The 15,353-nt window shown below is 38.4% G+C and overlaps 1 protein-coding gene across 1 annotated transcript in view; it reads left to right on the plus strand.

Annotated features, from left to right (window-relative positions):
- The window catches only part of LOC135113953 (pecanex-like protein 4), a 37,876-nt gene extending 25,582 nt beyond the window's left edge, over positions 1-12,294 (plus strand). The window contains exons 14-18 of the mRNA XM_064029537.1: positions 185-1,407; positions 2,718-2,882; positions 4,118-4,394; positions 5,907-6,056; positions 7,610-12,294. Coding sequence (XP_063885607.1) covers positions 185-1,407; positions 2,718-2,882; positions 4,118-4,394; positions 5,907-6,056; positions 7,610-7,771 — 1,977 coding nt within the window. The 3' untranslated portion in view covers positions 7,772-12,294. The remainder of the gene's footprint in view (positions 1-184; positions 1,408-2,717; positions 2,883-4,117; positions 4,395-5,906; positions 6,057-7,609) is intronic.
- The last annotated feature ends 3,059 nt before the right edge of the window (positions 12,295-15,353 follow it).

A 15,353-nucleotide genomic window follows, 5' to 3' on the forward strand; every position in this document is an offset into this window, starting at 1 on the left:
TATTATTATTGTCATTTTTATTATTATTATTATTATTATTATTATTATTATTATTATTATTATTATTGTCATTATTATTATTATTATTATTATTATTATTATTATTATTATTATTATTATTATTATTATTATTGTTATTGTTATTATTAATATTTGCCTATTTCTGCAACTTTCCCTTCTCTAGATCCTGGAGACTGGCTTCACCTACCAATACTACAGTGTGAAGGGGCTGGAGCTTCAGGAGACAAGCTGCCACACTGCTGAAGCCTCACGTGTTGATGCCAACTTTAGTCGGGCATTTGACATTATGGAGAGTGGCACTGGACGCAACAAGGGAAGTGCACTGGGATCCTGTGTGAACCGGCAAGCCTTTCACACCCTGACGCCACTCACTCGCTTCTCAGTGCTAGGATACTCAGATACTCGCAATGTGCTGACGGGTGTGTTGGACTCCCCCGACACACTAGCAATGGTGCGGGAGTATTTTTTAAAGGCTCTTGTCTTTGTGCTGCTGGACCATGCCGTCACCCGAGCCATTGGTCAGCCTCCAATGCCTCCTGCCAGCCAGGGTCGACCACCCACCACCAGCAGGAGTCAGGGGCATCTGAGAAACCTTCCTCGTGTCGGCCAAGGAAGACCGTCACTCCCAGAGAGTCCATCGCCTTTGGAATCTGAGAGGGAAAGTCCTGTGGCTTCCATGGGAGAGCGAAGGTTCTCACACTCATCGTGGCAGAGTGGACGAGGCAGCCGCATAGCCTGGGCTGGGGAACAGAGGGACATCCCTATTGTGCGTACAGGAGACACTCCACCTCCCCAGGCCTGGAACAGGGGACAGGAGCTGAGCAGGAGTGAGTGGACGACAGAACATCCTCCAAGGACGGTCCCAGGCCATGGGTCGTCTGGCTCGATAGACAACCACAAATCAGTTAGCTTTATCCCAGGAATAATGTATGACTCAGATGATGGGGATTCTCCCCGTCATGTTCCAAATAATTATCAGAAGAAAACTTCCTCCCGCGTGGTGAACCTGCGGGTGGTGCCTCGGGGTGCCCCACCCTCCCCTCCCATCTACGAGAGTCCCTTAAGTGCAGCCTTGGCCCCTCCTCCAGACTGGATGATTGACCCACCACTTGAAGCAGAGGCACTGGAGGAGACTCAGGATGCTTTCCCTCATGCCTGGTTTAAGTTCCTACTTAGCACCTTCGGCCATGTGTACCTACAGCGACTTGATTCAGCCCCCCTGCTCCCCAAACCTCCCCCAAGCACAGCCTCCAGCTCATCGGAGACATCCAGCCAGTCCTCCAGTGCCCAGCCTGGCAGGGCAGCAGGGCAGGGGGCACAAGGGGGGCAGGGGGATGGTGTCATTCAGAGGATGCAGTATGATGAAACTCTTGAAGATGCCTACAGGTAATATAACTCAGAACACATCACTGTAGATTCATTTTTGGACACCATATCCCTATTGCCATTTGATGTAGTTCTTGTAAATTGAAGTTCCCTTTCACTCTAATTGTAAGAAAGTGTCATCTGCAAACAAATGTGCTACTGGAACCTTTCCCACATTATTCAGTCTCAGCCTTGCACTGACATTTCCTAACTTCCATCTCCCTTACACAGCCATCCATGAATATATTAAACAGTCATGGAGACATTGCACATCTGTGATTCAATCTTGTTCCTGTACTGAAAGTCTCCAAGCTTTACCTTCACCCTTATACATGATCTTACTTCCTTATAAAAAGACTTAATTCTTCTAACAACTGCCTCCTGTGCTCTAAATTTCAAGAACATTCCAAAGGGCTTCTTTATCCACCTTATTATAGAATATGCTTTTTCTAGATTCATGAATGTTGCATCTGACTATTCATCCTTTTCTGTTATCATTTTGATATCCTTTCCTGAAACCTCCCTGTTCCTCACTGACTCTCACCTTAGTCACTTCCATCAGTCTCTCAGTCATGACCCTCCCATTGACTTTTCCTGGTACACTAAGCAAACTGATCCCCCAGTAACTATGACACTCATCCTTACAGTCTTTAGTGTTTTATAGATGGTAACTGCCTTCCTCCGCTCATCTTATACTTTTCTTTGCCTCCTTGCTAGTTCACATATTAAAAGCCTCCAGTCTACTAGCACCACCTCCATATTTCAACATTTCAGTAATTATTCCATCTATGCCTGGAACTTTGCCACACTTTAATATTGGCACTACTTTCTCTCTCTCTCCTCTCTACCATTTCTATTCTGCATGCCCATTTGTTCTCCACCTGTTATTGCCTCTCCTGTGTTCTTATTAAATAGTCAAAGTTCTCTTTTCCTTTTCCACACACCTGCCTCCTTGCTATGTACAAGAACTCCATTCCCTCTGTGTTCTCACACTCTCATATATTTCCCCTCCCTGCATTCTCTTCACTTCCTTCCAAAATAACTTCTTATTCTCAATGAATCTTTCCCTTAACTTATTCTAATTGATTTATCACTCAGCTTCATACAGTATTCTTTCTTTATCTCTTTTATCACTGCTTTCACTTTTATATCGCAAAAACCTTCACCTTTTTTTCTCATCATAATTTTCTCAGGCACATTTTTTTGCAGCATTTTTTCATATGCTTCCTTCTTACCCTTTACCCTTAGCAAAACACACACTTATTTTTCATCCACTTCTGCTAAGTTTCAACAAATTCTCCCTTATTAATTTTCTTTTGCTGTTCCCCAAGACTACTTATTGGGACCTGCCACCTAATAGTGATGGGCACTGATGACCTGCCACCTACCACATCACAAGTGTACAAGACCTTCAGTGGAGAGATATCATGGTCCATGTACCTAGACTGGCTCGTCAGTAAACCTGTGCTCTTCAACCTGGTGCTGCTGGCATATAGGTGAGAGGGATAGCTGGTTGAGTGGAGGCAAGGAGTAAGAAGAAGGAATGAGTGATAATTGTGTATTAGGATTCATCTAAGAGCATTAAAAAGTAGAAGTCCTGAAGTAATATTAAAGTTGTGTTTGGCATTGGTCAGACTTTATGTAGACCATACTGTGCTGCTCTGTTCTCTGTGTTGCAGGAGTGATTTAAGTATGTTGAGTCAGTATAGAGAAGAATAATAAAAAAGATATAAGATAACTGAAATATTCCTTATGAGAGGAAACTAAAAACTTTAAAATTTGCTTTCATTAGAGAAGTGTAGATTAAGAGGGGATCTGAGAGAAATACTAAAGAGATATAAGGGATATAACAAGGGTGACATAAACAAAATCTATAAGGTTAATAATTGGGATTGGACTACAAGTATCAGATTCAAGCTTGATAAAGTCTGATTGAAATAGAAAGGAAAAAATTAGTTCTCAAATAGAGTAGTAAATGGCAGGGATTGATCCAATAATCAGGTTGTTGGTGATTAGTCTGTTAGGAGCTTTAAAAGATTAGATAAATTTATGGATAGGGATGACAGATGGATATAGGTAGGTGTTTTATAGAGGGACTACCACTTGTAAGCCTAGTGGCTTATTTTCTTATATTCTTTTCCTGTGATGCTTGAAATAAAACTTACCCTGTAATATGAGTCTTGACCCAGCTGACCTGACTTGTCTTACACAGCCACACTTGAATAACTGCCTTTGATGAAAGCACTGGGCTTCCTTTCTGTGGCCAGGCAGTGGCCATCAGAGATAAATTCCCTGTGAAATTCTACAGTATTTTGATTATAATTGCTATCATTTTTTTGTATATTCAAATACTGTTTAAGACTTATGATATAATGTTCATTATTACTGGGATACAGTTGTACTGTAGAAACGTTTTCATTACAATGCTATGAATCCTAGAACTTGGTTGTTTTCTCTTTACTCTATCCTTATGACTAGAACTGTTCTCCAGAACTACACTGGAGAACCTAACTTCAACTGTCTTGTACTTCTCTTTCGGGAAAGTAACAATTAAGTGGTCATTTTTATAGATTTTTTGATGTCCTAGGCCAGCTTCTCAAACATGTACAAAAAAAAAGAACATTAAATATGGACAAGAGTACTGATAAATTTTCAAATATTTCTAGTAACAAAAGTCTCAGGAAGTAAGGTAACTACTGTATATACACTTACACTTTACATTTGTTCATAGGATTGGAGTCAAGCTCTCCCTGGACCATGCACTGATTGGAGGAATAACAGGGTGGGCAGAGCTGCATGATGCTCTGGAGGACTACACTCGTAACTGGTACCTTGGCCCTGACACACGGCTGCCTGAGCCAAGCTCCAACTCTGCTCAGCCACCTGAGGGACTGCAAGGGAAGGCACTTGAGTACAAGGAGGGTGGTGTGTGGGGCCCCCAGAGCTGGACAGAGGCAGTCAAGATGGAAGTGCCAAATCTGTTTTCTCTGGGTCACAATGCTGTCAAGGTGATCTATTTGTGAACTTATTTTATGTTTGTACATATGTTTGCTTTTGTAAAACCTCACATTCTCTAGAAACTTCTTCTTAGGGGATTGCTTAGGGGGTTTCTTTTTCTCTTCCTCAAGCTTGCAATACAAGACCTAAGTAATCAATTTCTGCTCCTATCACTGTACAACAAACTTTACATTACAAAAAATGAGTAATACATTATACAATAGGAGTATACATTTGGTAAGTAATTCATGCTAGAAAACTCAACCATATGTGATATCACTTAATGTAGATATTTCTAATCTTGCATGCAGAACTCCTCACCACACCATGTACACACTCACACACTCTCTCTCTCTCTCTCTCTCTCTCTCTCTCTCTCTCTCTCTCTCTCTCTCTCTCTCTCTCTCTCTCTCTCTCTCTCTCTCTCTCTCTCTCTCTCTCTCTCTCTCTCTCTCTCTCTCTCTCTCTCTCACTCTCTCTCTCTCTCTCTCTCTCTCTCTCTCTCTCTCTCTCTCTTGCCTGTTCTGTGCACCATGATTCCTTTCTCAACTAGAACACCCACTTCATTTATATACATTGGGAATCATAGCTGGCAAATGGAGACCTCCAAAACTTTACAAGGAATGCTGTTTACTTTTTCATCAGATATTTAAACACTTTCTGCTGTCACCATAGCTCACAAACCTTTCTGTTCTTCTTTCATATTTTACTAATATTTTTCTTACTATGAGTACTTCAAAACTATTCAAAAGCATGTCATTTTATAAAAAGAAACTGAATGCTGGATCTATTAATCTATTAATCCATTAATACAAATATACACTTCTCTGCTTTCTACAGTAATCAACAAAGAACCGCTGGATGTAAGACTTAAGACTAACTTAACCTAACGTAACTCAAAGACTTACTGGCTGTAAGTCTTGGAGAATCATAGATTTATTTTCAAAGATTACTTCATTGAGGGAATTCAGGGAATCACCTCATCCCTGCCCCCCCCCCCAAAAAAAAAATAAATAAATAAATAAAATAAATAAACAAATAAAAAAAACACTGTGATGTCATTTATAGAGGTAATAGGTTTGATGTGTTATGCTACTGGATTTGAAAAAGCTGCAGACCATTGCTTCAAATCAAATGCCATAAGTGACCACAGGAGCTCTTGCCTTTACCCTAATCCTTGTCTCACCACTGAGATTGTCAAATGCCTTCCATCAGCCTTTGTACCACCAGCAGTGCTATACTGTTCAACCTCAGTTTATGAAATATTTCTTTCATGAATTTTCATTTATGAATGAAATAATTTTGTTATTTTCCTTAAAAATATTGAACTTTTGTGTTTATTTTTTTACTATGCATAAGAATAATGAAAATACATCAAATGGAGTAATTTAAAAACCTTTAAGTATTTAAATTTTTCATATGAGCTGACTCTTAAAAGGCATAACTCATTCATAAATTACCTGTATTGAATGATAACAGGACCTCCATCTTACTGCCTGTCCTCATCTGTTGGTTTTCCACAGAGGGTGTACACCTCACATCTGCTAACTCTGGGTGAGGCTGAGGTACGGGTGGGCCAGCTGGGCGGGGAGACAGTGCGTGGCTTGTGGGCATCCTTGGTGGTGGAACTGCTCTACCTCACAAATGATGATGATGAGCGGTACTCCATCCAGGTATGTTGTAGTGATGTGAAGACCCATATTTGGGTTCTCATTAGGACTATTTTGAAAGGTTGCTGTAATAACCAGACCCTCATACTTTTTTTCTCAGATGATACAGAATCCTCGTTTAGATATCACTTGAATCATGAAATACCCTTGAAAACCCTAATAATCTTCATAAGAGCCTGTTAAATGTGGTTGGGATAAGATATTGAGATATTTGAGAATAGTAATGACATTCTAAGAACACAAGAGACAAAAGTGTATGTTTCACATGCTTGAATACCTTATTAATTGTGGCAATTCTTGTTGTTATTATTATTTTTATATATTTTATAATAGGATGTTAATTATTACTGTATTATTTGTAATTAATGTAAATCTTATTTAATTTCCATTTCTGTTTAATTCTATTTCATTGTAATTTCAGCAATTAATTTTACATTCCTTAGATCAGTTTTACATTTTTCTTTTCCTTTTCTTTTTTTAGAGTACAAATTCTCTCAAATGTTTTATCTACAATACACTGCATTTTACAGTTTTTCATTAGGATATTTATACAACTGTGGCCAGTGAATTTAATTAACCTTACTGACTGCAGATCCTCAACACTTTGATGTGTGTGTGTGTGTGTGTGTGTGTGTGTGTGTATTAACCTAGTTGTATTTACCTAGTTGTATTGTACAGGGTCTGAGCAAAAGCTCTTTTGTCCTTTCTCCATATCTGCAGATATCTAATTTCTCTTTAAATTTGCTCACACAAGCAGTTGTAACCATCTCCTCACTTAAACTATTCCAGAGATCAGAAATTCAATGCGGGAAACTGTATCGCTTGATATCATTGAGACATTTACTTTTCTTAATCTTTTTTGTATGTCTTCTTGTTCATCTTGTTCCCTCATCCATGTGCATCTGCAAAGCTTGTCTGTGTACCTTTTCCCTATGTTTATTAATTTGTACATTGTTAGCAAGTCTCCTTTTTCTCTTCTCTCTGCCAGTGTTATTAATCTCATATCTTCCAGTCACTCTTCATAAGTCTTTTTCTTCACTTCTGGTACCATCTTCATTGCTGTCCTCTGTATTCTTTCTAGTTTCCTTATATTCTTCTTCTTGGTGTGGAGACCAAACAACTGCATTGTACTCCAACTTGGGACATATCATGGTTGTAATTATTTTTTTAATCATATCCATGTCCATGTATGTAAAAGCCACTCTAATTTTATTTAACATCCTACCTGTGTGTGTGTGCTGGAAATATGATTTTCTTGATGCATCTTAATGACTTAATATTTCTGTGGAATGGGAGAGTCAGAGGAAGGTCAGAGTATATTCTCAGTATAGAATATATTATTATTATTATTGTAGTTATTATTATTACTATTTTTACCATTACTATTGCTACCATTATCAGTTGCTGTAGTATTCTTTTTTTTTTTAAGATTACAAACATGCTATAGGAATGCATTATGTAGCAAATTTTAGGGAACTTTTATTATAAACTTGTACATTTCCTCTGAGTCACCCTAACTTTTGAAAACCTTTTTTTTCCTTTGCCCTTACTTCCAGGCTCATCCAGGGCTCCTCCGTAACCTCACCATTCAGGCAGCAGATCCCCCTCTTGGTTACCCCATCTTCTCAAGTCCCCCATTGCGCCTTGCTACAACTTGGCTCAGTGCCACCTATGAGCAGATACATCACCAGAGCAAGGAGCACCAACAGCAACAGTAGCTCCTGTAGTACTTGTAGTAGTAATGGAGAAGAGAAAATGAAGTAGAGGGTGAAGGGTACAAGGCTAATCTGGTAAAAATGTGTTAGTTTGGTGTTGAGGTGAAGATCATTGGTATTAGAATGTTTCAAGCAAGGAGCTGCTTCCCAGATGCTCTTTATGTATTGTACCTGCACACATTCATGTTTTTTTACTTTATCCATGTGTAGGAAAAGGTGCTTGGGTCTTCAGAGTGTGTGTGTGTGTGTGTGTGTGTGTGTGTGTGTGTGTGTGTGTGTGTGTGTGTGTGTGTGTGTGTGCGTGCACACAGTTACTTGTGTTATGCATGAGAGAACACAAAGCATACTTTCATTTCATACCTTTATATAAGTCAACACTTGATCATACACCTTCCCTAGAGGCCAGGCTCCTTACCTCCTCTCCTCTTTTGGTGATGCAGCATATTGATCCACTTAAAGTTCTTACCAGATTTTAATATTTGAAATGTTTTCATTTAGTCTTTTCTTTTATATGTATTACAGAGATTAGTAAAAGCCCTCCTCCCCAAGAAAAAAGTGCTGTTCCCAAAAGAAATGCAGAAATAAGAAAAGCAGCCAGAATGCCTTTTTTGCATATTTCTAACCATTTCCTTGCTATTTACAAAAACTCCTTCCTCTCTTTTTTTCTTCTTTCACTCCCCATATTCCTCTGTTTACTCTCTCCTTCCTCACTTCCTTCCAAAACAACTTGTTCACATTGAAGTTAGGAAAGAGGTGAAAAATGTTGGGTGCATCTCCAAGACAGTCAAAAATGCAAGTAGGTTGCTGCAGTAATTGCTTTAGGTCATATAAATAGCAAAATTGAAGACTTATTCACCCGGTTAGTCAGTGAAAGAGGATGACCGCCAAAGCTGATGGTGAACATTGAAATCTCCAAGTATATAAATTTCATTAAGGGGGAAATAGTTGAGAATGTGCTCCCACTTTTGAAAGTCAAATACCTCTAGAATTTTACAGTGGAAGGAGTTAGTCAAAGATATGCAGCACAGATGAATTTAATGAGAGTGGCAATGAAGTCTTAGCCTGATGTTAGAAGATTCTGCAGATTCAAGAGTGTGGGCATGAAACAAGTTATATTTTTACCTCAGAAACAGCAACCATCTTTGGATTGAAATTGAGGATAGAGGAAGTAAAGGGAACAGAGAAGAATCTGTTGTCAGTGGCCTCAGCCACCTGGGTAAGGGTATGTTTTATAGATTGAAAATCAGGTCTAGACTGTGAATGTATAAGTTAATATAAGAGAAAACTGGAGGATGTATCACGACACATTGGACCCATAACTGAGGGACAGCCTGGCCTGGGAACTTTTTTTTCTTTTTTTTTTAATCCCTTCCAGGCTCATCTTTACATTTCCCATGACTATGTAGGTATTTGTAGTATGTCAAGGTAATAGTAAGAGAGCTTGTCTTTAGAGTACAGGATGCAGCTGCACTCTATGTTAATAAGATACAAAGAGGAAGTAAGCAGATGGAACAAGGGAAGGGTCAGCAGCGAGTTTGCAGAACCCTCTTCACCCTTATGTACTACATCCTGGGGAGTGACTTAGCCACAGCAGTAGATATCTATTGCCTCGTCTCTTGCCTTAAACTTATTTTTTTAAATATTATTAAGAAAATAACAATAATATCAAACCTTGAGGAAAATTGTGGGAAAAAAAATTATTTATACATATTCATCCTCATGACAGTTGATGTGCTAGGGATGTGCCACTTGTTGAGTCATGTGGATGAGTTTATGAATAATTTTATTGTCTCCTTAATTTTCTGAAGAGTTGATAATTTAATATCATTTCCCTATTGTACTTTTAAAAACCAGCACAGTGCAAGGCTAATTCATAAGATTATTGAAAATAGTATGAAAGTATAAAAAACTGAAAATGTGGCAAGAACATTATGAGTGCACCAGTCAGCTGCCTGTCAAAAGGGGGATGGAGGCCTTGAATCTGTTTTTATTGTTTGCACAAGCCACTTCTCATGGTAATGCATTCCACTGATCTTTTGTTGTATTTAGAAAACTATTTTTGCACATGCTTATCTCCTCTTCTTTTTCTGAATTTCTATGCTGTGTGTTCATAATGTTTGTGTGTGTGTATGTGTGTGTGTGTGTGTGTGTGTGTGTGTGTGTGTGTGTGTGTGTGTGTGTGTTGGGAAGAAGTGTGATAAGGAAATGTGCTTGTTCCACACTTGTCATCCTGAATTTAGCAGTCAGCCATGATTGGTGAGGAAAGACTCTGCCACTTGCTGCTGAATTCCACAAGAAAACTGCTGTGCTAAACAGTAACACTGGTGATAAATATTGATCTCATAGGTTAGATGACTAATTGATCTTATGGTGATTAATATAGTGTTTCAGGAATCGACAGCACAGAAATTCAGCAGGTTTCAGTTCACTGTCATTCACAAACTGTACAGAGATTACATTTACAGGTATATATGTTTCTTCTATTGAATTAGGCCTTGGTTCATCTCCATTTACTTAATTTTGGAATAGGAGAAAAAAATTTTCTGAAATTTTTGGGAGAGATGGTGTTGATGTTGACAAGTGTGTTTGATTTATCTCTCAGTCATCTACATTCTGTGTTGAAAGGCTCCAGAGAATATGAAAAATAATTTTCAAGCTGGCCAAAAGAGAAAGGCTTGTCAGGGACCATGGGTTGTTTTTGGCAATGATGGTGGGTACTTTGTATGTAAATAATAACCCATTTAAGACTCAATCACATGTACATTAAGAACTAGCTTGTAAGTATGTAGCATGTGGCAAAAGCAGAATAATTTATATTTCTAATCCAAAGAGCAAGTGAATACACACAAATAGCCATGTCTGTTATGCTACAGTACTGTTGTGCTACAGTAGGCTCCCTAGATGCATATTAGGCATTTTGAAAACAGCAGGCAGTCAACATGAGTGTTAGTGTAGCAATTTGTAAGGATTATCCAGTGAAACACATGTTTGAACATCCTATAGATATTTTGCACTTACCTAAGATAATCTGCAGACACCTTAGGATGTTTTTGAATTGGTTGCTTCTATAATCAGGTAGAGGGAAACCAAATTAAAATCTTTGTGCACAAAATGATAGGTAAATGTTGAACACTACTTTAGGTCCAGAGGCTGAAGGAAAATTACAGCTGAATAGAATTTTATTTATTTATTATTTTTTTCCTTCATACGTAATGCCCAGAGAAAATCCATTCTTGTACACAGCTTGTACACATTCTTGTACACAGCTTGTGCTGGATACCTCACTGACTTGTAACTCAGTCCTTGACTCATCCACTCAACTTTATTCCTGTTCAGCTGTCCAAAATATGAGTCCTTGGTTCATATTTTGAAACATTGTTCTCTTTCTTATAAGAACTATTTTCAAAAGACACAGTGATGAATAGTTAGATTCTCATGGGTTTGTATTTTCCCAGTGATGGCACACAGTCTTTGTTAAATTATCACTATAGTCATGAAAATATCTTTGAAAATATAACTTCCACTGCAGCCATTAAAAAGTAGTTATAAAAAGACACAGAAGTGTTTGGGAATATGAGTTTAAGACTTACTTTGTGTGACTCAACTCAATATCATGGCCTTGATTCACACATCCTGGTCATCAGCCAAATACTGGTTGAAGTAGCTCACATATACATAGTAATGGAAATGGGAGTAATGCTAATAATTTAACAAGTAAGTTATCTCTGAATGGAGAGGTGAGGAGTAAAGATGGAAGTGTTTTAAACACATACCATGACAAGTACAAATGCATTCTGTTCAGCATGTCTGAAAGTAATAGAATATCTTGAATTTTTAATCAATGTTGCTCTAGTCCTTATTTGCAGTATATGTATACTGGCTTTTATATCATTTGTCTGCAAGCATTTCTGTGATAGCAGATTATTGTGATGCTAGTAGGTACCTGTTTAGTTTTAATGCAATGTTATTGTTATTGCTATTTATTTTGTTTACAGCTCAAGGAGGGAGACTGAAGGTGTGAAATGTGCATATGTTAATAATTTTAATGTATCAGAAAGTTATATGTCCATTTGGTACTGAGGTCAGTGGTAATAGTTTCACTTGGTCAAGACTTGACCTCCACACCTAACTCTGTATGTGTACATTTAATAGTGTGCTTATTTCTCTATTTCTGAAACGTAATTGAAGGAACTTGATATAATAGAGATCATTTATTCATCTGAGCCATCTCTACCAGTTTTTCTCCCCATCCTACTGCTAACTCTGCACAGGGATTTTTTTCTATTCATGCATGTAGCACACTTCACTTATATAGGGGGTTCCATTCACACTGCACTTTTGAACTTGGTGGAATCAAAAGCATTTTATCTTACAATCTCCTGTCCTAAAACTGAATGTCTTCAGTCTCTTTCTCTTTGCCATAATATTGCATCTCTTGCTATCTTGTATTGATATTTTCATGCTAACTACTCTTCTGATATTGCTAAGTGCATGCCTCCCCTCCTGCAGCCTCACCAGACTTTCTACTCTCCTCTCTCTCTCTCTCTCATCTCTCTCTCTCTCTCTCTCTCTCTCTCCTCTCTCTCTCTCTCTCTCTCTCTCTCTCTCTCTCTCTCTCTCTCTCTCTCTCTCTCTCTCTCCTCTCTCTCTCTCTCTCTCTCTCTCTCTCTCTCTCTCTCTCCTCTCTCTCTCTCTCTCTCTCTCTCTCTCTCTCTCTCTCTCTCTCCTGTCCACCTCTCTAATGCAAGAGTTAACCAGTATTCTCAACCATTAATCCTTCTCACTGGTAAACTCTGGATCACCCTACTTGTTACTGTATTTCCCCTTTTCTATGACAAATTCTTTCAAGAGGAAGTTTCAAGACACTTATCCTCCAATTTCTGGATAATCACTTTAGCTTTCTGTTTGAGGACTGGCACCATTGGTGGGCCTTTTTTATTCTCTCTCTCTCTCTCTCTCTCTCTCTCTCTCTCTCTCTCTCTCTCTCTCTCTCTCTCTCTCTCTCTCCTCTCTCTCTCTCTCTCTCTCTCTCTCTCTCTCTCTCTCTCCTCTCTCTCTCTCTCTCTCTCTCTCTCTCTCTCTCTCTCTCTCTTGCATCCCTTTCTACTTGACTAGATCTGGTATAGAAATGTTCTTACTTCCAATTGCCCTAGTTCCTGAATGCCTTTGGATCCTAGTTGATGTGATGCCCAAAATCTTAATAAAAGTCAGTGGGACCCTGTTCATCTCAGAACATGTCTATTCCTTGTCTGTGTACTGTCAGTCATACTGCTTTTGTTTATTTCCATTGCATCTCCACTAGATTCCCTGGTTATTATGTTCCTGACCTCATGCTTTGCAGATAGATTCACCACAGTGGTGGGCAGACTTTCGTACTGTACACATACTCACAGCGGTAGCCATCCCCGCATTATTAGTATTCTCTAACATGCTTTGGATACTCCAAGACGGTTTATTTGCCCCCAGAATGAGTCTTGATAACCAAGGAATCAAATACCAGTGACTTCAGTACTAAAGGACCTTCACCCATTAAAAAATATGCCAGTATCTTTCAAAACCTGGATATTGGAAAAAATTGAGAAACAGTATGATTAAGGTGAAACAGAATAGAGAAGTCATATTTTATGTTGGCTATAAATATGAAAGTGACATTTTTAGGTATTTAATATTAAGGAGTTAATATAATAATTATTATAAAAATGCAGAATTGCTAAAGAAATCCAGGGAAGCATAAAATAAATAAAAGAGGTGTGAGTTGTGTGGAAATGTGAGATATGACAGCAGGTGCTAAGAGGAGGCCTTGTGTGTGTGTGTGTGTGTGTGTGTGTGTGTGTGTGTGTGTGTGTGTTAGAAGTAGAGTTAGGAATTGAGGCTCCTAGTGGAATTCAATGAAGTTGACAATGTTGTGTGGTTCTTGTACATAGCATGTGCCTGAGAAGATGATGGCATTCCCTTTCTAAAAACACCACACAAAATGTATTTGAGTTGTCCAAAGTAACAATGCCATATTCTACAAAATATTTCAGGCAAAAAAACAGCAACCTCAACCTAAAGCATCCTGAATTCCTCTTTGTCTTTCTAGACTTTAATGTAAAGCAGTTAATCAGTTCATATTTGTTTTATAGATTTGAAATTAAGTGGCATTTGTGACCACTAATATTTGGGACAACTGTGTGCTTATGTGCCCTTACCCCTATCTAATATTTTGTTGGATTACCCTCCCCTTGATATGCAGTTTGAAAGGAATCAGCTGGTTTGTCAAGTGTCATCACTCAAATTATTCCACAGCATAAGGAGTGCCGTCTTGGCTGTTGATGTGGAACCTAATCTGTCAGTTTCTTTTCATTAGGGGCCACATGTTTTTCAGTGAGATATATTCAGGGCCACTTGCAGGCTTCAAAATAATCTAAGGAAAAATATTGTAAAAACTCCTTCATTGGGTTAAGGGGACAGTCAAACATTGAAAGTATGAATAAATAAAAAAAAACATACAAAGTTGAGTTTTATGTTACAGCATCTGCTGGCTCAGAGGTATCAACTTATGGTGTATTTTTTGTCTATCCTATCATAAATTTAAATGTCCCTAGTGAGGGAATTTATATACCCCATGGGTGGGCATGGCACACTGTCTGTGGCACACTACCTGAGAGTCATTACTGTTTGCTTTTTTTGTAAGGAATAATGTAAAATAATCACATATGAATGCATTCTAGTGAATTTGGCAACTCATTTAGTGTGCCTCCTTGTGTGTTGGTGTTCAGTTTGAGTGGCATGCTTCTCAATATATTGGGACACTCATTGGATAAGGCTGCTTCTACTATTTTTCTTCCATTTCCATAATAAAGTAATTATGGTACTGTTATACTGTACACATAATAATGCCTAATCAAGACTACAAGTGTAATTTATAATTTTGGCAAACTCCTCTTAATCCTGTGATTTGCTGTGCCACTTTGTATGAATGTCTGAACTTTCTATTTCTCAAAGCACTGCTCAAACTTATCACTCAGAAAGTCAAGATATCTTTGTAGCATTCAGAGTAACATTTTCTTTAATGAAACTCTGATTCCCCACACCATGATCAGAAAATATGCCACATCACCAGTTTATCAGGCTGCTTTACATGTGCCATTAAATACTTGTCATTATAGTTGTCACTTTAGCACCTGTGGTATTGAATGCAGTCACTCACTGCACCCGTTACAGTGAACATGCCTTCATCTGACCAAAGTACACAGCACAAACTGTCAAGTGGCCCAGTAGCATTTTTTTTTTATGTGGGACAGAATCTTTGTAGCAAGAAATGCGTGTGAACAGTGTGACAGGAAGCAGGTCCAGGTCCTTGAAATTATCAATAGGCAGTTGTCATTGGCACATTTTTTAATAAGCTTAAATTTATTTCCTCATTACTGACTGCATAAAACAATTCAACAGGTAGGTTATAACTAGTTGAGTCTTGAAGGAAACTTTCTTTGAACTGCCAGGCCTTTTCAGGAAGTTAATGGGTTGTTCTTTGTTGTCTTGCATATTTTCTCAGTCTGTTCTCAACACTTTTTGTGATATTTTTCTTCTCATTCATAATTTG

The sequence above is a fragment of the Scylla paramamosain genome, chromosome 2 (assembly GCF_035594125.1).
Source record: "Scylla paramamosain isolate STU-SP2022 chromosome 2, ASM3559412v1, whole genome shotgun sequence".
In the NCBI taxonomy this organism is placed as follows: domain Eukaryota; kingdom Metazoa; phylum Arthropoda; class Malacostraca; order Decapoda; family Portunidae; genus Scylla; species Scylla paramamosain.